Source organism: Papaver somniferum, chromosome 1 (assembly GCF_003573695.1).
Source record: "Papaver somniferum cultivar HN1 chromosome 1, ASM357369v1, whole genome shotgun sequence".
Lineage (NCBI taxonomy): Eukaryota > Viridiplantae > Streptophyta > Magnoliopsida > Ranunculales > Papaveraceae > Papaver > Papaver somniferum.
This window is the reverse complement of record NC_039358.1, coordinates 245,769,303-245,795,970: the sequence shown is the minus strand read 5'-3', so window position 1 is coordinate 245,795,970 and position 26,668 is coordinate 245,769,303. Positions and strand designations below refer to the sequence as shown.

General features: G+C 37.3%; 2 protein-coding genes and 1 pseudogene across 3 annotated transcripts; all 3 read right to left on the bottom strand.

Moving 5' to 3' along the window:
- Window positions 1-10,398: 10,398 nt before the first annotated feature.
- On the bottom strand, window positions 10,399-17,851 carry LOC113323769 (probable phospholipid-transporting ATPase 5). 2 transcript variants are annotated; one of them, XM_026572114.1, is made up of 13 exons: window positions 17,752-17,851; window positions 16,411-17,125; window positions 15,853-16,311; window positions 14,181-15,631; window positions 13,988-14,098; window positions 13,289-13,565; window positions 13,030-13,118; window positions 12,839-12,923; window positions 12,356-12,565; window positions 12,065-12,190; window positions 11,838-11,936; window positions 11,546-11,737; window positions 10,399-11,434 (listed from the first exon to the last, which is right to left on the bottom strand). In XM_026572114.1, exons 3-13 carry the CDS (start codon window positions 16,258-16,260, stop codon window positions 10,784-10,786), a joined length of 3,699 nt encoding a protein of 1,232 aa, XP_026427899.1. In that variant the 5' UTR covers window positions 16,261-16,311; window positions 16,411-17,125; window positions 17,752-17,851; the 3' UTR covers window positions 10,399-10,783. The 2 variants fall into 2 exon arrangements, with proteins under 2 accessions (XP_026427899.1, XP_026427904.1); XM_026572119.1 differs by lacking the exons at window positions 15,853-16,311; window positions 16,411-17,125 and having other exon boundaries at window positions 17,752-17,849.
- Window positions 17,852-21,510: 3,659 nt separating this feature from the next.
- LOC113275822 lies at window positions 21,511-24,492 on the bottom strand (annotated as a pseudogene).
- A 757-nt stretch (window positions 24,493-25,249) lies between these two features.
- Window positions 25,250-26,592, bottom strand: LOC113275814 (putative F-box protein At3g16210). The gene is made up of 2 exons (XM_026525377.1): window positions 26,513-26,592; window positions 25,250-26,297 (listed from the first exon to the last, which is right to left on the bottom strand). Exons 1-2 carry the CDS (start codon window positions 26,590-26,592, stop codon window positions 25,250-25,252), a joined length of 1,128 nt encoding a protein of 375 aa, XP_026381162.1.
- Between the last annotated feature and the right edge of the window lie 76 nt (window positions 26,593-26,668).

Genomic DNA, 26,668 nt, shown 5'->3' with positions numbered 1-26,668 from the left:
CATCTGGAGCTGTAATGGGCTATGGATGAATGAACTGAAATGGAGTACTTGGCTTGGCTGAAAATGGATTTATAATCTGAACCTTCGATTGCTGTTTCAAAAGGTTACCGTTCCAATCAGTTTCGAAAAAAATTTATGCATATATGAAAATGGATGCATAACATGTTATGCAGCTATGAAAATGGATGCATAACTTGTTATGCAGTTTGAAAAGTTGTTGCATAACTTGTTATGTAGCCCGTAAAATGTTTGCATAACATGTTATGCATCAAATTTTTTGTTATTGTTGGAACCAACAAAAACAAAGACTGTATAACTTGTCATGCACCTAAAATAATATCTGCATAACATGTTATGCAGTCGTGAAAATTGATGCATAACCTGTTATGCATCCGAAAATATGATTGCATAATAAATTTATTATGCATCGAGAAAATTGTTGCAAAATCTTTTATGCATCGATAAAATTGATGCGTAACTTGTTATGCATCCGAAAATATGGTTGCATAATGCATTATGCATCAATTTTTTTATGTACGCACTAAAATCAACCAAAACAATGGCTTCATAACTTTGTTATGCAGATGCATAATTTGTTATGCAATAGAGAAAATGGTTGCATAATTCGTTATGCATCTGCATAATGCGTTATGCATCTTTTTTGGAGCCTGCATAATGAATATGTAGTAAGTTTTCGAAAATTTTGCCTAAAATAATGATCACCTCCAATTTTTTCGTGAAAAATAAAAATTTGATATTGTTGTTTGTACTCGTTGCGTAGCTCTCTTAAAAAGATTCCCAACGATATAAAATTTGTAAAATTCTAAAGCGCGGATTTTTAGATATGTTATATCCAAGTTGAGTTGCCAATTATACCCCTGATGCATAACTCAGTCATGCAGATGCATAATCCGTCATGCAGAAGTTTTTAATAATTTTATAGGTGTCACGAAAATAATTATGGGTGTCACAGTACACAAAATTAATTATGGGTCTGAGAACGAGAATATTATTTTTTTTGGGTCTCCCCCTAATTTCCCCAATGTAAAAACGAATACAAGAACCTCACATTAATTCAGTAACAAACCAATAATCACACCCAAACACCAAGTTGATCAAACCTAATGAAAAATCAATTGTCGATTAAACAATAAAAAAAATTAATTACACGATTAGGAAAATTGTATTTTACAACTCACAACTTCATAAGTTGTCACATTTGGTATGCTTTGTCAAGAACTCTCATTTTTTTTGTCTCCACTTAGTTTTTCTCATATGTTCAAGTTGCACTCCCATTGATGTTGGAGTTTCCCCATCTCCAATGACACATGCATATGACACAATTTTATGTTATCTAGTAATTTTATATGCAAATTATTTCTATCAGTAATTTTCGAACTTTGACATGATGAGTGAAAACTACCACATAGCATTTCCATGAGTGAAAACTGGTCTTGGCAAATGAACTCCAAGACTCTGTATGGTGTTCGTAACAGCATAAATGGATAAGTAAATTTGTATTGTCATGGAAATACAAATCCAGCAAGTAAAATAGTTCAGTTTGTATGGCTGATACACACTTTACTTTATAAGAAATGCAACAAATGTTCGAAATTTTTGTAATCACCAAGACTCTACCTCCATAACTTAATCGAGGTATCTGGGAAACATGAAGTTTATATAATAAGGTTGGGCCGGTTGTCCATCTGTATGTCGGTTTGTCTCCTATATAACTCAAGATTCCGGATATAGCTAAGCTGTGATTTGTGTTTGAATTGATGTAATACAAAGCTAAAATCATAAGTTTCGGAATATAAAATTTCATATGAATCATAACATAAGAATTGGTGTACGATAAACTATAACATTTGAACCCATTCATTTAAAGTTAGTTAAAGCATCAAGAACTTACCACCACATCCGCTAATCTACATCCAGCTTCGTCTTGTGCATATCTACTAGAGGGGAAAAAAACTTCATATACTTAAACTTCAAAGAAAGAAATGGATTCATCAGTTCACATTAACAAAGGGAGTACCATGAACCATGGTGTTCAACTCTAGTTTAAGATACTGGTCGTATCTGCTTGATTACAGGAGAAATTGAAGATAAGAGGCAATAGAGATGTGACAACTTATGTAAGTGAAAATGAATCCATTTAGATTATTATTTTTAGGGCACATTACGTCCGCTAATTTGAGATATAAAAACATCTCAGAATGATGCAGTCCCTCATACTAATCAAAATGATATCCCTAACAATCTCAATATCTTAAATCCCTTCTTTTTTTATTGATATGTTCAGTGGCTTTACTAAGGTACCAAAGTATGAATTTCTAGTAACTACTTCCCGTACTAAAGATCTCTTGGTTCCTTATGAGCATACCAACATTCTCATATTCCAAGAAAATAAAGAATAATTCCAAGATTACAGATGGGTAGTGGTAAACGTGAGTACCATTGATCCCAAGATAACTACAACTATTTAATTTAGCAGTAAGAGCTTAATTATGTCATCCAGTGATCATACATACCTGCTTGAAGTAATAACACCTATGAAGGATTAGAAAACCATACCCTGAGAAAACTACAACTAACATGTAAATTTGCCGTCATAGAACTTGCAGATACCTAGAGTGACTCCCTTCATACAGAAATCTTCATTGTGGCCTTCACCCATCATATGTGATCTGGAACTACTGAATGAGCCTCACCTAATTCCCTTTACTAACGTGGCTCCAAATCGTGATTCTATTTTGTAAGTTGCTGTCGTTGTGCAAGAAAAAAGAAGAAGGAATAGTACATAGATGAAGATATGAAAACAACTCCCTATGAAGATACGATCGTTGTAAAAAAACCCAGTAAAACCAATGTGAGATTAAAGCATAGCAAATCAATGAAAAAAAATAGCGGAAAGAAAAGAAAAGAAAAGCTAATCTGCATTTATAAAATACCATTCTATGAACCCAAGCATGGAGTACCTTGATCGATGAATAATAGATGTCTTGTAAGTATATTTGTATTCGCCTCTTGTTAGTGATGGTGTAGAAGCAGGCTCTATATTTCGTTTTCACCATTTTTGTATCAAAGATTTAGCAGTGAGCAAAATACATTAGGGTTTGGGTGTTTATATTAATGGGAGAAGAGAGTGGGTAATTACAACTTTAAGTGTTTGGTGTTGGGGAAAAATGACGAAATAGTATTTAACCTTCGATGCAATTTTGGCCTAACTTTCATTCAGGTGAATGTAAAGGTTGGCTGATAGTATGTGAACTTTCTTCAAGCTAAATTTGAGGACCTCCAAAATCCCCAATTGCTTGCATTAAAAACTCATTAACATTACCATTTTCGTTTGCCATTGTTGTTTCCGCATTAAAAGCGTCAAAAAGTGTGTGTTGCCGAGCTTTCATTAATATCTGTTTTTCCTGTTGGGTCTGCATCATAATCTTTATACACCTGTGCATCTGTCGATGAAATTTGCAAACAAAAATAAAACTTGATAGTTCAATTATCATAATATTAAAATTTTTGCAATAGAGCTAAACTTAAAAGGCCATTTCAATATTTCTCCATAAACAAAACATAAATAAAGGGTTCAACATGTTATCCATTAGCTAAAAATCAGAGCAGGGTAAAAGTTATCAAAACACAGCAAATCAAACCTTTGCATCCAAGAAATAGGATTTAACCCTATATCACGTTAGAACTGATAAACCTTCACTTCACCTACAAAATAAAAAAACATCTAAATCAAACCATTTAATATGATTTCACGTTAAAATGGAGAAAAAAGAGACAGAAGGGATATATGGTGAATATCTTCCACACCAATCTAGTGGAGATTGAACTGTTATTTATAGTAATACGTGAGTACATTGTGAAACAGAAATTTGTTATGATCCTAGTAAATAGCAAAGACCTGACTAGATTACTTGGACTCTGTAACAACTGCAGTAGCTGGCAAAGTGTCTTGCGGAAGACCTGGGCTAACACCCTCCCTCAAGTTGAACCGGAGTTGGCGAATGTTCAACTTGTCTCGGATTAGTTGGAACCTTGGTGATGACAGTCCTTTGGTGAAGATATCCGCCAGCTGATCTTTGCTGCTGATAAACCTCACATGTAGTTGTTCGCGAGATACTCTTTCTCTCACAAAGTGGTAGTCTATTTCTATGTGCTTTGTGCGTGCATGGAATATAGGGTTAGCTGTGAGATACGTTGCCCCTAGATTGTCACACCACAAAGTTGGTGATGGACACCGAATCCCCAACTCTTGCAGCAACGACTGAATCCATATAAGTTCAGAAGTAGCAATGGTTACACCACGATACTCCGCCTCTGTGCTCGATTTTGAAATGGTTTTTTGTTTTCTTGCACTCCAGGAAATGAGATTGCCTCTAAAGAAGATACAATAACCACTTGTGGATCGCCCATCATCAAGACTGCCTGCCCAGTCTGCATCGGAATAAGCATGCAGAGTATAATCTTGACTAGGTTTAATGAAGACACCATAGTCTATTGTATGCTTCAAATATCGTAGGATTCGCTTAACCAGTTCCCAGTGTTCGCGAGATACTCTTTCTCTCACAAAGTGGTAGTCTATTTCTATGTGCTTTGTGCGTGCATGGAATATAGGGTTAGCTGTGAGATACGTTGCCCCTAGATTGTCACACCACAAAGTTGGTGATGGACACCGAATCCCCAACTCTTGCAGCAACGACTGAATCCATATAAGTTCAGAAGTAGCAATGGTTACACCACGATACTCCGCCTCTGTGCTCGATTTTGAAATGGTTTTTTGTTTTCTTGCACTCCAGGAAATGAGATTGCCTCTAAAGAAGATACAATAACCACTTGTGGATCGCCCATCATCAAGACTGCCTGCCCAGTCTGCATCGGAATAAGCATGCAGAGTATAATCTTGACTAGGTTTAATGAAGACACCATAGTCTATTGTATGCTTCAAATATCGTAGGATTCGCTTAACCAGTTCCCAGTGTTCCACATATGGCTCATGCATATACTGACAGGCTTTGTTTACTGCCACAGATATATCTGGCCGTGTGATATGCAAATATTGTAGGGCTCCAACAACACTTATATACAGAGTGGAATCCTCAAACTTTGTAGAACCCACTTTGTGCATCTTTGCATTAGCAGCCATAGGAGTGCAAACTGGCTTGATGCCTTCCAGCTTTGTGCGTCGTAATAAATCTGAGATATACTTTCTTTGGGAAAGCACCAGAGACCGTCTTTGCTGCAAAACTTAAACACCCAAGAAGTAAGACAACACCCCCATATCTTTGATAGCAAACTCATGACCTAAATCTTTAATTAAGTTTGCAACCAGGTGTGAGTCAGAACCAGTTACAATGATGTCGTCCACATAAACCAGTACATACATTACTGAGTTGCCTTTGTTTTGAACAAATAACGAAGAGTCTGCAATGGAGGATGTGAATCCTAGCTTTAAGAGATGATTGCTGAGGCGAGAGAACCAAGCACGTGGATCCTGTTTAAGGCCATATAGCGATTTGTGTAATTTTCAAACATGTTTTGGATAGTTAGGGTCTATATATCCAGCAGGTTGCTTCATGTAGACCTCTTTCTCTAAGATACCATGTAGAAATGCGTTCTCCACATCGAGCTGTCGTAGAGTCCATCCACTCATTACTGCTAGTGAAAGGACTAGCCTGATTGTACACGGCTTAATGACAGGAGAAAAGGTTTCTTCATAATCTATACCTTGTTGCTGGTTGAAACCCTTCGCTACTAATCGATCTTTGTAACGCTGTATTGTGCCATCTGGATTTCTTTTAATTCGAAAAACCCACTTGGATCCAACGATATTCATCCCTTCTTTATATTCAACCAAGGTGTAAGTGCCATTTTGAATCAAAGCATTTATCTGCACGTCCATAGCATCACGCCATTCTGGAATTTGACAAGCCTTAGAGTAACAAGTGGGTTCCATGAAATCCTGATCAAGAAGTGGATGCTTAGTGGCAGTCAGACAGAGTTTCTGTATTGGTTTTGAAATCCCATCTTTGGCTCTTGTGATCATTGTATGTACTGGAGCATCTAAACCATGAGCCGTCTCGTTGCCACCCTGGTCTTGTGATGTTTGAGGTGATGGTAACACTGGTGATGAAGCCGGAGACTGCTGAGGGGTGACACCCTGTAGTATTGTCGGTGAGTGTGGCTGTACATCAGCTGGTTGTAAATTTTGTTGAGGCTGCACTAACACTGGTTGATCTTGTGTGAAAATAGAAGACCCAAAAATATCAGTACTAGTTTCTTGAATTTCAGATCTTACCTCGGGAGTACGCTGTTGGGAAGGAGAGAATGGGAATATGTGTTCTTCAAATCGAACATGCCGCGATATATATTGGCGATTTGTTGGTAGATGAAGGCAAATGTAACCCTTATGAGCCGAACTATATCCTAGAAAAATTCAGGGGAGAGACCTAGGTTCTAGTTTGTTGGCATTATATGGTCTAATACATGGATATGCTAAGCAACCAAAAACACGCAGAAATAAATAATCTGGTTGTTTTCCAAAGAGTAACTCAAGTGGTGTTTTGTGATTAGATGACAGATTTGGTGTCCTTTTAATGACATAACAGGCTGTGGTAAAGGCCTCTGGCCAAAAATCTTCTGGAAGATGTGCTTGAAATAATAGGGCTAGACCACTTTCTGTGATGTGTTTGATCCTTCTTTCTGCTAGACCGTTTTGAGCTGATGTACGAGGACAGGAGAAACGATGCTGTATGCCTGAGTTGTTTAGATAAGAAGTCAGTTTCATGTATTCCAATGCATTATCTGACTGGAAGACTTTTATTTTATGACCCGTGAAATTTTCTCCTTGTTTATGAAACTGAGAGAAGATATTAAAAACAGCAGATCGTTGCACTAAAGGATAAATCCATGTATAATGAGAGTAAGCATCCATGAATATCAGAAAATAAAGAAATCCATTACGAGAAGTTTTTGGTGATACCCAAATAGCAGAAACAATAAGACTTAAAGGAGTATCATAAACGGTAGTACTAGGAGTAAATGGAAGACGCCTACTCTTGCTTATATGACAAGAGTGACAGAAGCCAAAACTCTTATTTTGAACTGGAAGGGAAAACTGTTTGACAACTCTAGAAACCGTGCTCAGCATTGGATGTCCAAGCCGCTGGTGCCATACTTGAATACTTCAGAGAGAAAAGTTGAGGGACATAGAGATGGTTGCATGCCACCTACACTATCCAGCACATATAGTCCATTCTCATTCCTTCCTGATAGCAGCGTTTCTCCCGCGATTTTGTCCTTCACAACAAATAGATTAGTGTGAAACTCAAAATATACATTATTATACCTTCAAAACTGATGAACAGATAGCAGATTCTTTTTGATTTGTGGCACATGATAGACATTATTTAATGCAAACTTTCGATTACTAGAATTGAACTCAGTGTTACCAATGTGTGCTATTTGTAGAGCATTACCATGACCAACTATCACTTGGTCAGGACCATCATATTCATGTGGAATACACAAATTTTGAGCATCAGCAGTCATATGATTTGTCGCACCCGTATCTGTGACCCACTGAGTATTAGTGGCTTCAGGAAAGGCAACATAAGCTTCAGCAGGCCTTTGCCTATTGTCATTGCTTCTATCATAGCGGAACCAGCAACGATCTGCAGTGTGATTCCTCTTCTTGCAGATCTGACAGTAAACATCCCCTTGAGAAGGACCACTTTGCTGGTAAGGAGAACGACGATTGTTGTTGTTTGGTGGTGGCTGTCGTCTAGGTTGATTGTTGTGCATCCTTGGTGGATCTCTGCTGGATGATGCCGAATTTGCAGTTACAAGATTTGCAATGGGTTGTGATTCCTGGGATAGTTGATTTTCTTGACGCATCTCATAAGTAAGGAGATGAGACTTAAAAGTCTGGATATCCATATTATCGGCAGTACACAACACAGTAACTATTGGATCATAAGACTGGTTTAATCCATTACAAATGGATTGCTTCATCTCATTAGCAGGAACTGTGTAACCAGTTGCTGCAAGTTCATCAAACAATTGTTTAGCTTCATTTAAATAAGCTTTCAAAGACTTATTACCTTTGGATAAGTTATGGAGTTTCTTTTTGAGATTCATCTGGTGAGCAAACGTCTTAGGTGCAAACTCAGTTTCCAGTGCATCCCATATTGCTTTCGAAGTATCTAGCTTTACAACAACGCTGAGAACTTCTGGTGTAAGGGTTGAGTTTAGCCAACCAATGATTAATGCATCTTGTGCTTCATAGGCAGTGAAGGCAGGATTGGTCTCATCATTGTCTGGTAGAGTGCGATCTGGCACTTCTTTAGATCCATCAATGAATCCAGTTAGCCCATGCCCCTTTAAGATAGGTTTGAACTGAGCTTTTCATAGTATGCGATTGGTTTCAGTGTGTTTCAAAGTTACTAGATGATGTATTTGAACTTGTCGAAGATTGTTTGTTGTATCTTCCATATCTATATCTGTGATTAGGGTGTTGGTTCTTCACGGTTTTTTTTTTTTTTTTTTGATATTTGCGGAAGGTGAACTTGGATCGAGAGTCTGATACCAAGACAGAAGGGATATATGGTGAATATCTTCCACACCAATCTAGTGGAGATTGAACTGTTATTTATAGTAATACGTGAGTACATTGTGAAACAGAAATTTGTTATGATCCTAGTAAATAGCAAAGACCTGACTGGATTACTTGGACTCTGTAACAACTGCAGTAGCTGGCAAAGTGTCTTGCGGAAGACCTGGGCTAACAAAAATAAAATCAGCAGGAGATCATGGAGAACGAAGAATCAAAACAGAGAGGAGAAGGAAAAAACCCAAGTTCTATTCATGAATGTGTTTCACGGTTCATTTTATCAAAACCAAGTGATCTAATAGTTCACGAAGATTACTTTTAAAATTAAACAAAACAGACAAATATAATTCAAAAAAGTAAGGTATGAAAACTGGAACCTCTGTGATGCACTTTCGATTCTCCATCCTGGATTATCACCTGCGACCTTAAAAAGAGTACAAAATAGTGATATAGCAGAAAGAAGATAGAGCGAGGAAGAGGATATAGAGGGTGCAGTGGAAGAGAAACTCAGAAGTTAGGGTTTGAAAAGAAGGGTTTAAAGTCCGTGAATACTATTCCATGTAAGTTTGCTCACCTATCGCGCGTGCAGCAAAAAATAATCACCGAAAATATTTCAAAACCCTCTATTCCTATTGGTAAGGGCAGGAGCTCTAGAATTCAAGCTTTTGGCCTAACTTTCAATATGAGGCCAACAAGTTCTACTCAAATTATATATACAATGAATTATAGGTATGGTTAATAAAAGTATGGACTATATTTAAGAAAATCACTATTAATTACGAGACTCATAAGAAATCATAAACTTTCGTCTAAACGGGGATAATTTATGGCCTTCCAACTTTATCTGGTAACAAGATATTTGAAGTTCTTATCTGCTAACCAGCAACCTTTACGTAAAAAAGAAAATAAATAAAAAAGAACAGAGGACGATCGAGAGAAATTTCGCTTCAAGTGTTTTTTTTCCCAATCTGTTTATGACGTGTTTTTAGGTCGTCTTCTTCTCTTTTTTTTTTTTTCTGGCAGGCCGCTTCATGAAAACACTGTAGCCGGAAAATCGAAATTTATATTTACCAGGGTATTAAGGGCGATTTCTATGGAAATCAACAAACTTATTATTTTATTGAGCCACGTGGATAAATGGACTGCATTTTCCACCATGAAAAATCAAGGATCCCACTAGTTAGGATCCCACTATAAATGGACTGCATTTGTTTTTAGGCAAAATGAACAAATATGATATTTTAGGATCCCCTAGTGATTTTATTAATATAAATTAATAAGAATTGCGTCTCACTAGTTATTTTAATTAATATAAACTAATAAGAGTTACGTCTCACTAATGATTTTATTGATATAAACTAATAACAGTTGGTTCCCAATAATTATTTAAGTAATAGAACTAATAATAAAAATAAAACCTAAGTATTATAACCGAATTTTGGAGAGCGAAAATTAAGGGGCGCTTTTCCTTCCAACTCTGGTGTTGTTCCTTTCAACTCTAGCGTTTTTACTTTCAACTCCCAGTTTTCCTTTCAACGCTAGTGGTTGTGCCACGATCGTCCAGCCTTCCATCAAGCGCTCCCCTATTCTTCCAACTCATTCAACACTTTTCATATTTGTTGAGTCCATAGTGGGAGCAAAATGAACAAACTTCAAGTTTGTTCATTCCATGGAAACTGCTCTACGCACAAGTTGGTCGGTCAATTGAGTATATGAAAATTAGGGACCACAATTGAGTAAATTCAATTTTAACGATCAAGAAGACGATCAAGTACAGTAGAATTTGCAACCATGGTGACATTATGAAAGATCCAGGTCTTGTAAATACAAAAAATGTTGTCAAATAAAATCAAGGCATGCTCATCCAGGGCCATAACGGTGTCACAGGCCAAAGATTGACTAAAAGAGATGGCAATTGCTTGACAAATAAAATCAAGGTATGCTTATCGAGGGGCCATATCTATCAAGGGCAGGACTGCAACGATTGCACAACCTAGAAAAACAATCCTGAACCTGAACTTTACAATTTCGAAACAGTAGAACATTTTTTTACTTTGTATAGATTCAACCTGAACATGAACAAAATCAATAACTACATACCTCCAGCGACGGGGTTCACTTCTCATTGGTATACACTTTTTTTTTTGATGAGTTTATTTATGTTTCAACAATCTTCTTATGCTGTTGCAATTGTCTTTTCAGAAAACGAATCTTGGCATTCACCCTAGCTGTGAACCCGATGTGGGTATCTTGTGTAGAGTTGTTCTGTTCTCTTAACCACATTACACTTTCTGTTACATCTTTCTCTTCATGATTCATTTCTTGTAAAATATGATCATCCATCGGATAAAGTAACCGTTGAATCACCATGTGGAGAAAGTAAGGGAGAAGTGAAACAGTAACAACGATCAATGTAACCAACCAATATGTGGGTGCAGTACCCAGAGCTTCTGTAAATATATGAAATCCTCCTCCTGAATATACTGGAGGAAGTAAACCATAAACGTACAAGAAAATGTACCAGAATAGTATGCTGCCCCAGATGAAAAGATGTTGGATCCATGTGAAGTGAGAAATGATTAGAGCAATCTGACAATTGACCGTCCAAATTATGCACGTATATGTAATGGCTCCAATATGAGCAATATCCGCAACTTTTCCCTTCTCTTGGAAAGCGGAAGGGGAGAGAAAGCAAAGGTTTAAAGTGAAAATGGCTAGAGATGCAAAAACCCCATTCAATATCCACCCAATAATCCTTTTCCAGCTAAAATAAATATTCTTTTGTCCTTGACGATAAATTGCTGGAAACTGCACATTTGATGAAAACATGTGAGAAAGGCTTCCTTTAAATACTCCCAATGACGGAACAATTATGTGGCTCCAAATTTAAGATTGTTATAAATGGCAGGAGGCTTGTACCTGTAAGCAAACGTCTGATGAAACATCCTGTTCAAAAACCCCCAAAGCTATAACTGGCAAGGAAGTTAAGATAACATTGAATAACACCATATACCAATCATCATAGACAACCTCTCCTGAGAAGCTTGTGTACAACTCATAATAGAATAGAGTGAGACCCAATGTAAGGTTCTTGTAAACAAAATAGAGAATCTGGGTCTCAAAACACAAGAAAATGTATTAGTATCGTTCTAACTTTAAAGAAAAGAATGATATTATCAATCGAGCTTGAAAAGTATGTTCAGTTGTTCACCATTTTGGAAATCCGCTTATAACACCAGTGCCCGTGCACTATAAGTAATCGCTCCAAAAAACGAAATTGGGGCAAAGAGAAATCACTCGCCATAACTGCCTGCAACCAGCAGGAACAGAATCATAATGGGATTATAACTATTTTCATCCCATAACAACAAAATACACATTTGGTGAAAAAGCTATCAGCAATTACATAGGATCCCCTTTAATGTTTTAATGATTTACCTGCATTCCTTCCATGCCACTGATTCCAACACCAATATCTGCTGCTTGAATCATACCAACGTCATTTGCTCCATCTCCAATTGCAAGGGTTGTCCAACCAGTGTATTCCTTCACTAATCTTGTGATCTGAAAAATTCAAAATTTATCTTATTAGTTCGCAGTCGTACCAATGTAACCCAGAAAAGACCCAGCTATGTATAACATCAAGCAGTAGTTCAATATATCCCCAAGGACACAGGAAATTGTCAACTTAAAAACTTTAAACCTTGATATATAATAAATTTTGCCTACCAAGGCTTTCTGTTTAGGAGAAACACGGCAGCAGATAACAGAGGCACAGGTTGTAGCCAGGCGTAAGAATTGATCCTTGACATCAGTTCTCAAAGCAAGCTCAAGGGCTTTCCCATCAATCACTAGAGCAAATGGTATTTCATCATCGCTTTCTTCGAACGTAAGTTGGTAAGCAGTTTGAATTTGAAGCACTACCTCTTCTATCATAGCCTGAACAGTTCAAACAGTTAAGCTAACTCACGCAATATAGACAGTTGCATCAATAAGTAACTCCTGAGGCTAAGGCGGAAAGATGCAGAATGATATATTACACGGAACAGAGAGAGATATTCAACCTTCTGATATTTTTCTAAATTTAATGAAATTTAATCATAGTTAGATCATTCTTTTGCATAAAATTCGCAAAGAAAATCCTTATTAGTTTGGAGCTTTATATGATAAATATTCAAGCAGCTCAACATCTTAGTGTCAGCCAACACTCACCTTCTCAACATTGTTTGCTTCGGTTTTTTTGCTTAAACTTACGTGGAACTGTATCATGTCATGTCGAAGCAAACTGCAAGCAAACCTGGTAGAAAGAGGAACCAGGAGTTACAAACAATAAACCAACAATGCATAGCCACAACTCGATAACTGACTGCTAAGGAGTTACAGTAAGAACCAGCAAGTCTTACCCAATATTGACGGCAGTCTCTCTTTTATCCCCCGTCAGTAACCATATCTTCAGCCCTGCCTGTGCAAGTTTATCTATGCATTCTGGAACCTGAGATTAAACCCAGACGTTAATGCCACAAAGAAACGATGAGCTATGCTCTAAGGAACATATTAGCAGACCAGATAGCCTGCCAGCTTATGTCTACATGCTAGTTAGTTGGCATGACATAAACAACTGTCCCGTCAGCAAGCATGAACTTGAGTATTTGTAAAACTAACCCCATTTTGCAGCTTGTCTTCCACTGCAACAGCTCCAACTAAAATCATATTCTTTTCAATCATTTCTGATGCACGCTCTAGTAATCCTTCCCTTCCAGGACCTATAGTAGTCTTAGCCTTTGTAAATATTGAATTCCAACTCTCATATTCCTCTGGTTGAATTCTTCGATATGCAAATGCCAGAGTCCTCAAGCCATCTTCTGCATAATCAGAAAGGTGTGCAGATGTTGCCTGCCGATATGACTTACCGTTATCGGATAGTCTTTCAAAGATAACGCTGAAAAAATAAAAACAGAAACTTAGTTGCCACAACCTATACATTTGAGAAGAGGCAAGTACAGCTGACAACCGAAAAGAACATAGAACTAGATGCAAGATGCCATGACATGAAGATGCAAGTTTCTTATACTAGAGTAAGAGAAATTTAACATTTCAGCCTACAGCAAAGTGGTAATTAGCAGCAATTTCTGGTCACAAGGATGTGTACATGTAGTAATTTCTGGTTAGATAGCAGCTTCATGAATATGAACTCTCAGCATAAAAATGAAACATAAGGCAGAACCAGAATTTACTTAGATTTTAAGATGCTATTTATTTACCTAGTTAAAGAAATCATAAACACTTGAAAAATAGAGATATTGATACTTAGGAACTAAAACTAAAAATCTACATGTCAAGATCCAGACGCGAGTAACATACCTGTCTGCACCTTTGCAGAATAGAAAGATCTGGCCATCTTCGTCAGTTACTATGACAGACATTCTCTTACGCGAACTGCTGAATTCCAATAGATTTAAGAGCTTGTACTTCCTGTTAAATGGAATTTCATACTTTAGCTATTGATGATGCTTACAACAAAAGCTACAGAAAGGATTCAATAATGAAGTTTCACCTCTCCACAATCACTTTTTTAGAAGGATCAAACTCCTTAAGAACCATGATAGATTGAGTCCTTTGGTAAAATTGAAATCCAAATTCCTGAGAAGCAATCAGAAAACAAACTTCTTCAGGAGACTCTGCTTCATACTTTAGATTTTCTGAATTGCCATCTTCGACAGGTATCCCAGTGTGACATAAAGCCATGACCCTGAAGAACATTAAAACGTCAGGTAATTGTGATCTACTCATCCACATTCTGTTCATGAGACGATCATCCTGGAAGTTGAAACCCTTGATCATCATTGCATTCTCCCCATGAGATATTTTTGTATTTACCAGACCTGGATCTTTCATAATATCACCATGTACAGCAGCTTTTGAAATGGAATAACCAGTACAAGAAAATTCAAATTTCTCAAGGCTTTGGCTTAAAGAATTAAACCCCTGCGAACTAAAGACGTATTTTTCGAGATCCGCATCCATTCGCTTAGAAACAGCAAAATCAACTTCACTTATGTCACCACCATATGAGACACCCGCAATAGAGCATTTTCTAAACTCCATCTGATTACATGTCAGAGTTCCTGTTTTGTCAGAGAGTACTATTTCCACCTGACCAAGCTCCTCATTCAGATTAGAAGTACGGGCTTCGACAGACTTGCATGATAGGGTATCATACATCTGTATATCCTTATTGATCAACAACACTTGTAATACTTTGACAACCTCAATAGAAACGTAGAGTGATATGGGAATTAAGTAACCATACAGAATAAGTGCCCTTAAGAATTGTAATGTACCCGATAATGCTGGTTTCAACGGGTTGAAGAATGAATCATCTTCGTCTATACGAAGATACCACCATTTGGATATTTCGGTTTTTGTGTAGAAAGCTGACCCGATAGCGGTGAGGAGAGAAATCAGGACAAGCATTGCGAAGAGAAGATAAATTACATGATCCATCTTTTTCTCTATTTTGCCCCGTTTCGAGGGAGACCTAGTCGAATTTTGAACCACTTTTGTGTCAGGTCCAGTAAAGATTACCACCCCATAAATATATTCAGTGTTACAAAGCTTTGAGTCTCTTAGAAGCACCTGAGGTGGACTTAACGGGTACGATTCATCTTCAAACTTGAAATTTCCAACAAAAGAATAAAGGTTCGAATTTGGGTCTTCACAATGTATTGTAGCTTGGAACTTGATGAACTCAGCATCCTCATCCAGACTAAGTGTGGCTTCAAGGGACCTCTTAAGCTTCAAATTGGTTTCTCCATCAAGGTTCATAGTTTCGACATAACAAATACCATCTTCGTAGCTTGAAGCCAACAGCAGGAGATCACTCGGAAAGTATTCATTTTTCTCAATTTTAACAATATCACCAACATAAAGTGTTTTCCATGGTTTATTTATGAACATGCCATCTCCTATGTGGACGTTTACAACCCGGGAATTTACCTCCAGATCCTACAAAGAAAAGCATTATATCGACCTTTAGCAAATACAATGATAGACTGCTATCAAAATTAGAAGTTCTGAAAATCTTGAGAAAAGGTCCAAAAGTTTAACATTAGAAACAACATGAACTTCAAAATACATTATGCATAAATCAAAACCAAATTAAGAAACAAATTAATCTCAACATTCGAACGTGTGAAAGGAAAATAGATATCTTAATTTAAATTCACCTGGGTAAATCTATGCCAGTCCTCGATCGCTTCTTTAAGCATGCTAACTCCTATAACAAACACTAAGGGAGCAATAACACTAGGGGCGGAGAAAGGAGCCAAGGATGTTGTAGATAATGCCGCAGCCAATAGGAAATAGAAATTGGCAACTCGCCGAAACTGCTCAAAAAGGGCTTTGGGAAGAAAAGTAACAAAATTGTACTTGGTTGTGGACACAGAGTTGTTTGGGTATTTGTGTGGTTTCTTCTTGTGTAGATGAGACTCATTACAAAAGACAATTCGGGAAAATCCGGGACCACCAAGTTCTTGGACAGGTTCATCCTCTGCAAATCCATGTCGCAAACAGGAGAAAGAATATAGCTTGCTCCATCTTACTTTGCCCTTTTTTCTCCTCGGCAATTCTGGCATTGTACGGTAATTTGGTAGAACTGTGGAAATAGCCCTGAACTAAACTCCAATCTAGAGAGGGCAAATGAAGCTTGAGTAAACCAACTTTATCATTCCATTGCAACAATCTAACTCTTGATTTTCCTACATTACTCGACAGGAAGTACTAACCTTCCTGAAAAGAGAAGCTGCTTTCAATGATCTCACTTGAATTTAAAATTCCAACATCCAGAAATCTCGAAACACCAAAGCCCTACAGGAAGTACTAATCTTCCTGAAAAGAGAAGCTGCTTTCAACGATCTCACTTGAATTTAAAATTCCAACATCCAGAAATCTCGAAACACCAAAGCCCTACAGGAAGTACTAATCTTCCTGAAAAGAGAAGCTGCTTTCAACGGTCTGACTTGAAATTAAAATTCTAACATCCAGAAATCTCGAAGCACCAAAGCCCCAACTTCATTGTTTAAATCTAAGAAATCGAGCACTCTTATTTATCGCCCAATCACAGTCTTCATAGACAGATATGTAAATTTCCACGAAACCATCACATAAGTACAGATTTTACAAAGTACTCACAAATGAATTACTTAAATTTGTCTTGTACTATGATTTACTTCAGAGTGAAGCTTATCCATCTCAACACTCTCCTTGCAAAAGAGAAGCTTCCAATGCTAGCCAAATAGTTAAATCTTATGATAGATATAATATAATATCCCCATCAACAATATTTTATTGATTCTCTCCCGTTGTTATTCAACCCCGATTACACCAACACGCATTAAATTATTTCTCAAATCCGGCCTCGCAACAATGTCCATTCTACTATTATAAACAACTAAAACAGCAATACCCATAATAACTAGCTCACTCCAAAGTCAAACAAACCTACAAAAATCAAACACCATTTGCTCTACTTACAACTTACAAGTACAAGTGGTTCTATGTTCAAGTTTCAAGAACTAAATTATTATGCAAACACTAATAAATCCAAATTCAAACAAAAACACACATCAGTGCAGATTTGCATTAATCCAGCCATGATTATAAAACTAATAGGAGCTGATTAACAACTCAAAGCATTACCACAACTTCATTTTAAAATTCAATAGTGATGTAATGCGTGATGAACTCCAGTACCTCAAGTACAGAGCCAATAACTCTACGGTTGGAGAGGATATGTACCTGGAGTAGTTTACACCCCACGGAATCATTGAAACACCACCCACATCAATATATTGGAATCCGGTCTAATTGATGATAAGGTCCGGTAACTAATACTAGATTTTTCTAGTCATTTCCTCTACAAGTGAGCTAAATCAAGAAACTAACAAAACCAGAATGAATGATTATTAATCTAATCCATAAATTTTACTTAAACCCTACAAAGACGGCAATTTAAAGCAAAAATTTAAGAAGATTTTCTGGGAGTGCCGGCAAATCTAAATTGAAAATGGAAATTAGGGCAAGAATTTAAAATAGTTATGAATAAAACAAATTAGGGAACAACTTACGATGACTTGTCTCTCCTTGTCTAGCAGGAGCTTTGATGTCATCGCCGCCGCCGACCACCTCGGCCATGACTTCCTTCTCAGAGCTCTCTCACAGTCTTTCTGCCTCACTGAGAAAACCTCGGGAGCAACGGTTAATTTTTAATTAAGATATGAAAGAGAAACCATGATACCATAATTGCCCTCAACTTTGTTTGATATTCACTGGTTTGTCCGATACATAGGTTATGGGCTGGGCCGGTTAAGGGGACAGGTCTACTGCACTCCTTTTGTTAGGAACCCTGTTTTATGGCATATATAAATCTTTCAGGGCATACTGGATAAAAACTAAATAGAAGTGTAAATAGCAAAATCAGAAGTCTATTAACCAAATATTTTTAGTAATGGCAAATTTGTCCTGTTAGGATTAATGTTAATACCAATGATTAGTTAAAATAGTTCTGGTTAGTGATTGATAATTAGTGATTAGTTTTAAGATTGTTTAGTTATAAATTTGTGTAGATAAAAAATTTTGAGTAAGAAAAAAAAAGTTAGGTTTTTTGGAGAAGGGGAAAGTGAGAAAAAAACTTGTAACTTGTATTTGATTCAATGGATGAGGAGGGTAATTCTTCATCTAAAAAACCTAGGAAAATACATATCAATTACAACAATGATCCGAAAATGGCTGATTTCTTAGATTATGAGAATGATTTTACACAAACAACTCAAGCTCAAGCTCAATCTCAAACTCAAACTCAAGATGATGATTATTATGAGGCAAATCTAGATGATGAATACATATATGAGGTACCCAATGCTTCTAATACATGGGTACACTTTATCTTATGTTTATCTCACTTTTGTAGGTTAAAATCATCAAAAGTTTGTGATTTTCACTAAGGTTCGGCGATTCTGGATGAACAGTTCGGCTAGCTGAAACTGTTATGATTAAGAGCCGAACCTACGTTCTAGACCAGAGTTCGTCTTGTTTCGGATGGTCCTAATAAGCCGAACCCTACACTGAACTGGCTGGAAGAAAAAATGTTTAAGGTTTGGCTTATATTGAAAAATTCGTAAGCGCCGAACCTGTTGGAAACACATTGTTCGGCTATTTGAACAAGTAAAGTATAAGCCCACCTGATCATGTATATTCTTGGGTTAATAATTTTGTATTGGTTCGGCACATATTGTGAATATCGTAATAGCCGAACATCTTAAATGTCCCAGGTTCGACACATATTTAGATTATCGTAATAGCCGAACCTCACCATTTATTTTTCATTTTAGTATCTTACCTTGTGTTATTCTTTGTAGATCGTGCTTGATGGACATGTATCGATGGAAAATCAAACTGATCCCGCAGACATAATTCACGAAGATACTAAGGATCACTTCCAAAATGATTTGGTACGTAAGAACTTGTTGTTTACCTTAATGTTGTTGGAACATTCCGAAGTTTTTTTACTAATTATTTGTGTTTGAATGAACGTTGAGATGGAAAACTAAAACTGAAGCACTGGCTTGGGCTGAGGAACATGCGATGAAGATAAATTACGTATTAGTTAAAGGACGACAAAGCCGAGGGGATCAGTTTGAATTAATTTGTGAGAGAAGTGGAACCGACGATAGCAAGGCTAGAAAGGGTTCTGTATATGTTGGGAAGACAGGGAGAAATAATAAGACAAAGAAGAAGAAAAGAAACTTCCCTTTCAAGATCGTTTTCAACCTCAAGAACAAGAATAAGTCCTTGAACAAAGATGATGAATATTGGGTTATGAATAAAGATATGGATTATCGTCATAACCACCCACGTCCACGTGACCTTCATGGACATGCGAAAGTAGCACGACTCAAACCCAACGAAATGCTAGAAGTGGATAAAATGACACGAGCACGTATGCCACCGTCTAGGATTCTTAGTAAACTGAAGGAGGACGATAAGAATAACAAGTCGACTATGCAAACTATCTACAACGCAAGAAATAAGATTAGAAGCCTCAATTTGCAAGGTAGGATGGTGATGCAACAAGTGATGTGGTTAGGGGGTGAAGAATAACTAGGTTTGCCAAAAGAAGTTGGATGAATTTGGTCAAGTGACACACCTTTTTGTTGCCTACCCGGAATGCGTCCAATTTGCTCTCTGCTTCCCACAAGTTATTATATTGGATTGCACGTACAAAACTAACAAATATGAGATGCCGTCACACTATCATACTCATTGTGTCCATATTTAATGATAGGCCATAAAGCAGAGGATTGTACGTAATCCTGGACTTCGGGAACCTCTTCATACAATTTACATTCCTTAGACCTATGATGTCTCAATACTCGGACCGCATCGTTGTAATCAGGTGTCTCATATATTTTCTTTGCCCAAGATTCGGCGTAATCGATCAACATCCTTCCTCCATCTTCCGGAAGTCCATGGGGGTAAACCATCACTTCGAGCTGGGATTACGTTTTTCTCATCAGGAATGTGGAAACCTTTAACCCGGCGTTCAGCAACATGCTTCTATTTCTGTTCATGTTGAGGTTATTCATTAACATGACTACCATTAACTTGTTGTTCTTCTCTTTGTATCTCTGGAATGTTGTGGCTGTGTCAACTCCTTGCCCTCCATCTCCCATTTTTTTTTTTTACCTCCTCCTCGAGCATCGGGTGTTTTAGAAGTAGTAGGTGTAACCTCCATCCTCCTCCTCTTTTTAACTTCGTTATTCCTTAAACAAGTTTAAAACTTTATTAACATATTGAATTAACTAAAGTCTAGGATCGTCTACCCCGTAACACCTATTATGAGACGAACCCAATAAACATCGGTGGACCTTGTAACACTGTGCTATGTTCGGCTTACAATGAAAATTAATAACAATACGAACACATTAAGTCAAGGGTTCGACTAACCCATAAAACACAATATGACCCGAACCTACACCTAGTTTTTATTTTCAAACTAACAGAGTATGGTTCGGCTTAAAATCAATATCCCATAACAAGGCGAACTTATACTTAAATCAACACTTTGACTAGGTTCGGCGTATATTTGGTAAATTATTTCAAGCCGAACTGTTCATATACACTTTCAGGCTGACATTTTCAAGAACAATTCGGCTTAAAAAACAACAAAATTATGCGCCGAACCTATGCCTGAAACCGTCTAAAACCCTAAGTTTTATGGAATTAACCCTATTGAATCGATTCAAAATATCAAATAAGAGATTGGGTTTGTAAAACTTATTTTCTTATCCTCATTTCAGGAGTTGGTGCTTCGATTGATTGATTTTTTGCTCCAATTTCAGGTTCATTTGGTTCTTCTTCTTCAATTGAGGGATTTGAAGACGATTTTGAACGCCTACCAGTTGTCTTTTCCTTTATTTGACCTATTATATAGTTAAGTTTAATTCAAATTTTCGCGAATCGATGATGAATCACTACGATGAATTTTTTTTCGCGCGAAGGAGAAGAAGAGTTCGGCTATAGAAGATGAAGAAATTATATAAAAACTGATTTTGATTTTCTTAAAACTGATTTAGGTTTTTATACTAAGGGCAAGGGTAGATTAGTAATTAAAACGGTTGGAGGGTATATGAGTAATTGAACTACCCAAGGGATACCCCTTATAAGGGCACTCTAGATGGGATTATTGGTTTGTATGCCCTGAAAGATTTACCTATGCCCTAAAACAGGGTTCTTTGTTAGTTGTATCTTGTATGATCTAGGGGTGAGCATGGGCTGGTATGGACCGATTTTCCCCTCATCCACATCCAATCAAATTCTCTATGGATTTAAAATTTGGCATCCGCATCTAATCCAACATCCAACGGATTTGCATCTAATGGATGCACGGATAAATGGACTGGATACGGATAATCCAATGGATCTGTTTTAGTTAAAATTTATAACGAAGAAATAAAACAAACATAGATGGCTTCTCAGAAAACCTACACATTTTACATATGTACACAAATATTAAAAGTGACATGGACAATAATCCAATGAAACACCTTAAGAATCCCTAAACTATCTACGTATTTTCTAAAAACTATATGAATACCCTTAATCTAACGGGTATGAATGTCCAATGGATTTTCAAGGTTGCATCCGGACCCAATCCAACATCCGTTGGCTTTCAAAAATCTCATCCGCGTCTAACCCATTAGGGGATGGTCCGGACAAACCCATTAGGGGATGGTCCGGACATCCATCCGGAAAAATACAGCTGGTCCAGGTTAAATCCGCGGATTACGGGTAAAATGCTCACTCCTAGTTGTATCACCCAATGAAATTACCGCTGTCAAAGAAATCGGCAATCAGCCCTTGATGAGCTTTATAATAAGTGTTGTTTCTCATACTGAGCAAAATGGACCAAGATAACAGTGCGTAGTCTACAAAATGGATTACCATTTGTCTATTGCATTTGACACCAGACTCCAAAAGTGGCTTCTGGAAATATTGGCACCTTTGATTCATGTACATTCAAGCGCATTAATGACAACATCAATCAAGATTCTCCCAAAATGCATCATTGAATACACACTGTCTCGGGGCTCCCATGATTTTGCAGAGCTTCAACATGAAGATTGGGTTGATGGAACTGGCAGCAGAGGCGGCAACAATAGAATTTCCTTGCCTAATGTTCCAGTCACGGAAGAGGATTGACGGCTGAGATGACTTTTCTCGATGACATCATCATCAGTAATGTCCGCTTTCCTTGCTGATTGCAACAAACTCCCAACACACAAGTATCTTCTGGATCTTGAATCCAAACAACGAGCATCATACCGAGAATTCTGAGGCTTCAAATAGCTAGGGTCCAGAGGTTCAGTAGAGAGAGATATGAATGGGACTTCTTATCAAAAAAAAGACAAGATTGGGGCTTACATTGACTTAGATAAAAATAGTAAAATGCATTTCTCTTACCTGATAAAGAGGATGGAGCTTCCCAGAGCATGGCTTCATTACCTCCTGTTCAACAATACCACCAAACAAGGCAGCCGTTGGATTAAGAACGGCTCTAGCACCAAAATGCAAAGTACCGCAGAATCTTCTTATCAACCTCCTCGAGTCTTGCATCTCCTGAAGCATCATTAATAGCAATGGCAACAGAGATTAATTTATCTGCATCTTCCTCATATCCAGCAACAGGGAAGCGATGCAATTCAGTTGCGAGTTTATCCAGCGCTTGAAAGGCTAGGTGCAACAAAGGTGGACGATCGATCCTTGAGTGCCTCCTTTAAAGACTTCAAATTTATAAGCTTGGGCTGATTCACCTGAGTGACAATCACACCTCTGGCATACCATCATTCTTAACCTTTCTCGGCTTTCCATCGTTCAGTTCAGGCATGCCCTGAACTCAGAAAATAGCACAACATCCCCATCTTGGAGGCACATGACACAAGTGCGGGGGTTGTCGCAATTATACCAGTATGTGGTTCCTCATGGTCAACATCAATAACAGTAAACTTAGGGCCAAAATAGAAAATAAACACTACTAAAAGGCCCTCTGACTTCAGTTTTGGTGAAGGCAATTGGGGGTTCTTGACTATGGAAAAATTCATCAAACTAAAAGGCTTTCTCTGAATTGACATCAGTAAATACTACGGCCTGCACCACCAAAAAAGGTCCAAATCATCACACATGAACCAACAACAACAAAATAAATCAATTCTGTGGATATATTGCATTCATTTTTAGAGACCCATCAAAGTTTTCTATTCCACGTGACAGAAAAGTAAATTGATAAAAGAGTTATCTTACATCAGAAACATAGCTTGTAAGTAACACATACTTATTTGGAGCCCATAGGAAAGTCTCCAGTAGACGTTATCACTAAAATAGACAGAAAGAGAATAAGCTCACATGCTATTAATAACTAATCCTAGAACTTTCTAAAGCTTGGTACCGTAATTCACCAAGACTACTACAACAGTTATAAGTATTGGTACAGTGTCCCATTATTAGAATGTCAAGTATCCTTTCCTAAATTTGCAATATATTCCGCAATCTAATGACCACAGAACATCTGCCATATAAATGCTGAGTTTTTCAATCTTCAGCTCCAAATTTAGAAAAACGTAAAGGAATACAATGAAACATGACATGACTATTTCATTTCCAATGGAAAGCATACTACTTATCTACCCACCATCAACTTATTTCGTGACATGAAGTAGGAAATTGCAGGAGTTAGCAACGCAATGGAAATTCATGGACACATTAATAGGTAGCTAGAAATCCAAAAGGACAGTACAACAGTTACCTGGAAATTAGAAAGTTGATCCATAGTCAAAGGGGTTGATAGAGCAGAAATTAAAACAGCATTATTCAGTTCTTGAAGCTTCAGTACAGAAGCAACTGCACGATTCTTTTCAACATCATCCTCAGAAAAAATAAAGTTGCTGGACAAGTCCCATAGTTCAACATTTCCCTCATCGTGCAATGTCAAAGATTTGACACCAGCAAGGATACGATTTTCTGCTACAAGATGCAAGAACCACTATAAGCTTTCAACAGGAAAAAAAAGAAAAGACAAAAACAAAAACCAGGACCATCACAGAGCAGAGCAGCCTATAAGCTTTTACCACTTAACATCAAAAACATAGAGGTAATGAAGCAATTACTATACAAGCGGTTAGTAAATATGCTAGTAATAGCCAAAAACATATCCAGATAATAAAAGAAAATCTACAAGAATCATACAGATTTCATTGCACCACACTAACCAAAGTTTCTTGTTTAGCCTAAATTCAAAACTTACCTTTTCCCATCTATTAATTACTCTTGAGGATCAGCTCGACAGCACCCAGAAAAAGAGAACAAAAAAGACAAAAAAAAACACAATGAAGTACCTAGGGATATATCACGGGGGACTAATGCTAACACCTAAGAAAAATGTCAAGGACCACACCATGAAGAAAGTAGATTTATTGAGGTTTGGGATCCACATTCCAAGCAGGTCTCCATAGACATGTTGCGATAATGACGTACCAATCAACAAAGGAGGTGAGACGGCTTAATAGTTCAAGCGCAAAAAATATAGGGACATTTCCTCTCTCTAAACAACATCATTCCCTTTGCATATAGTAACAATGTTCTGCCTACTAGTACCGACAATTTCTGTTACATTAATGAAGACAACGTTTCTGTTGCTTTTCTATACAAAGCGCTGTTTTCCTTCAACTTTACAAATTCAGCAACTCAAAATCACACACTAAATCTCAAAATGACAGCACTAATACAGATATTGACTGAGCATTAAGAATCTAACTGATTTCCTATAAGGCTAGGAGCCTAGGAGTAATGGGAAAGCCCTCTGTTTCCCACATTTTTTCCTGCCCATACTACTCGGACTGTGTTCTTAAAAAATTAATACAGGAATATAAGTTTATAGAAGGTAGCATTACATTCTCCATTAAGATTAACTAAAGTAAATCACAAAGTGCACAACAAACATAGCGATGAAAGAATCAGAAAATACTTTAATTTCAATAAGAGTTGTTATCATTACACTTACCTAGAGACTTCTTATGTTGTTCTGCGCTTCTTCAGTTTACCACCGTTTTCTGCCTCCTCACTTGAACTTGCTCTTTCACAGGATTCCATTGTTTTTGTATCTTTTTCTCCTAATAATCTTAATGAAACTAAGGTATTCTTGTGAGGGATTGCTTGATTAATAAACTTGTCAACACTCACAACTTTGGCAGATGAAGCTTTTAGATCATAACTATAAAATTTGGTATTCTTATAGCACAGAAGCATACCACTCTTCGTTAACTCCAATGGCTGCTGCATATTACTGTCGAAACTAAACGCTTTACTCCAGCTGAAGTCACACGTATCTTTATTCTTCTTCAACAACCATATTTCATTCCCACTGTCTTCACGATAATAAGTAACACTTAGGAAATCACCTAAAACTCCCAGTTCAATAGAAAAATATGGAACACCAGCAGGTGGTAATGGAAGTTCACTAAACTTTTCTTCGGCCAAACGGAAAGCAAGAATGGTTTGTTCGTGTTCGTTTACCCAATGAAGAGCTCCATTTGCAAACACACCATGTTGTCTATCGTGTTTCCTATTCATGTTTTTGATCTTTCCGGCATTTCTCCATCCACCACCACTCCCAACATTTGGGTCTATCGAGTCGAAACAGCTCCTAACAACCTTGTACTCATTAGTTTCAGAACTATAACCAAACCCAGTCCACAAGTAGACTCCTTCAGTATCTGGAAGGACAACATATTCTCTAGTGACTGGATTACAGACATAAGCAGGTCCAGAATGATGTTTATTTGACACACCCATATACCGAGAATCGAAGCAAATTAAACCATTTTGTGAACCAACACAAGACCAATCATTAAACGGAGGGTTCAAATTCATCCTTGTTATCCCACTAAACAGTGTCTCACGTGAATTCTCATCATGCTCAATGTAATAAATTTTCAGTCCTTGATCATAACTAAAGAAAATGAAACCCAACTTACCAGAGTCATCATCATCAGCAGCAGAATTAAGATGATCCAAGTACTCTTGGTAGAAGGATGGATGACGAATAATATCTCTCCATTGTCTGCACACCAATTTGGAGATTAGAATAGACTCAGCTGGTAAACCACTTAGAAATCATCTCTTTTGGGAGATCGGTAAACTTAAACCTCCTCACCGTGAAGCACAATTTCTTTTTTTTAGGGTTCGTTTTACTGGAGAAAAATCAGAAATGAGGTTTAATAGTCAAAGAAAAATGGGTAAAAGACTTCTCTGTACAAGGATTTCTATTTATATTACATATAGAAACCCCAGCGTTGACCATAGCCACAGTGACATTCCGACGGTTGCTTGGCAGAAATTTCCACCCGCCGGTTCATTTTTATTGGACATCCGGTGTACATCCCAGTTCACGGCACGTATTATAAGCAAGAAAACCAAGTCTTATTCTTAGCC

Coding starts and splice junctions, on each gene's coding strand:
- LOC113323769 (XM_026572114.1), bottom strand. CDS start 16,260: ATGCCAGAATTGCCGAGGAGAAAAAAGGGCAAAGTAAGATGGAGCAAG. Junction 14,099..14,180: donor AAAAAAGTGATTGTGGAGAG/GTGAAACTTCAT, acceptor TCCATTTAACAG/GAAGTACAAGCTCTTAAATC. Junction 11,937..12,064: donor GTGGCATGGAAGGAATGCAG/GTAAATCATTAA, acceptor TGCTGGTTGCAG/GCAGTTATGGCGAGTGATTT.
- LOC113275814 (XM_026525377.1), bottom strand. CDS start 26,592: ATGAACCGGCGGGTGGAAATTTCTGCCAAGCAACCGTCGGAATGTCAC. Junction 26,298..26,512: donor CAACGCTGGGGTTTCTATAT/GTAATATAAATA, acceptor ATTGGTGTGCAG/ACAATGGAGAGATATTATTC.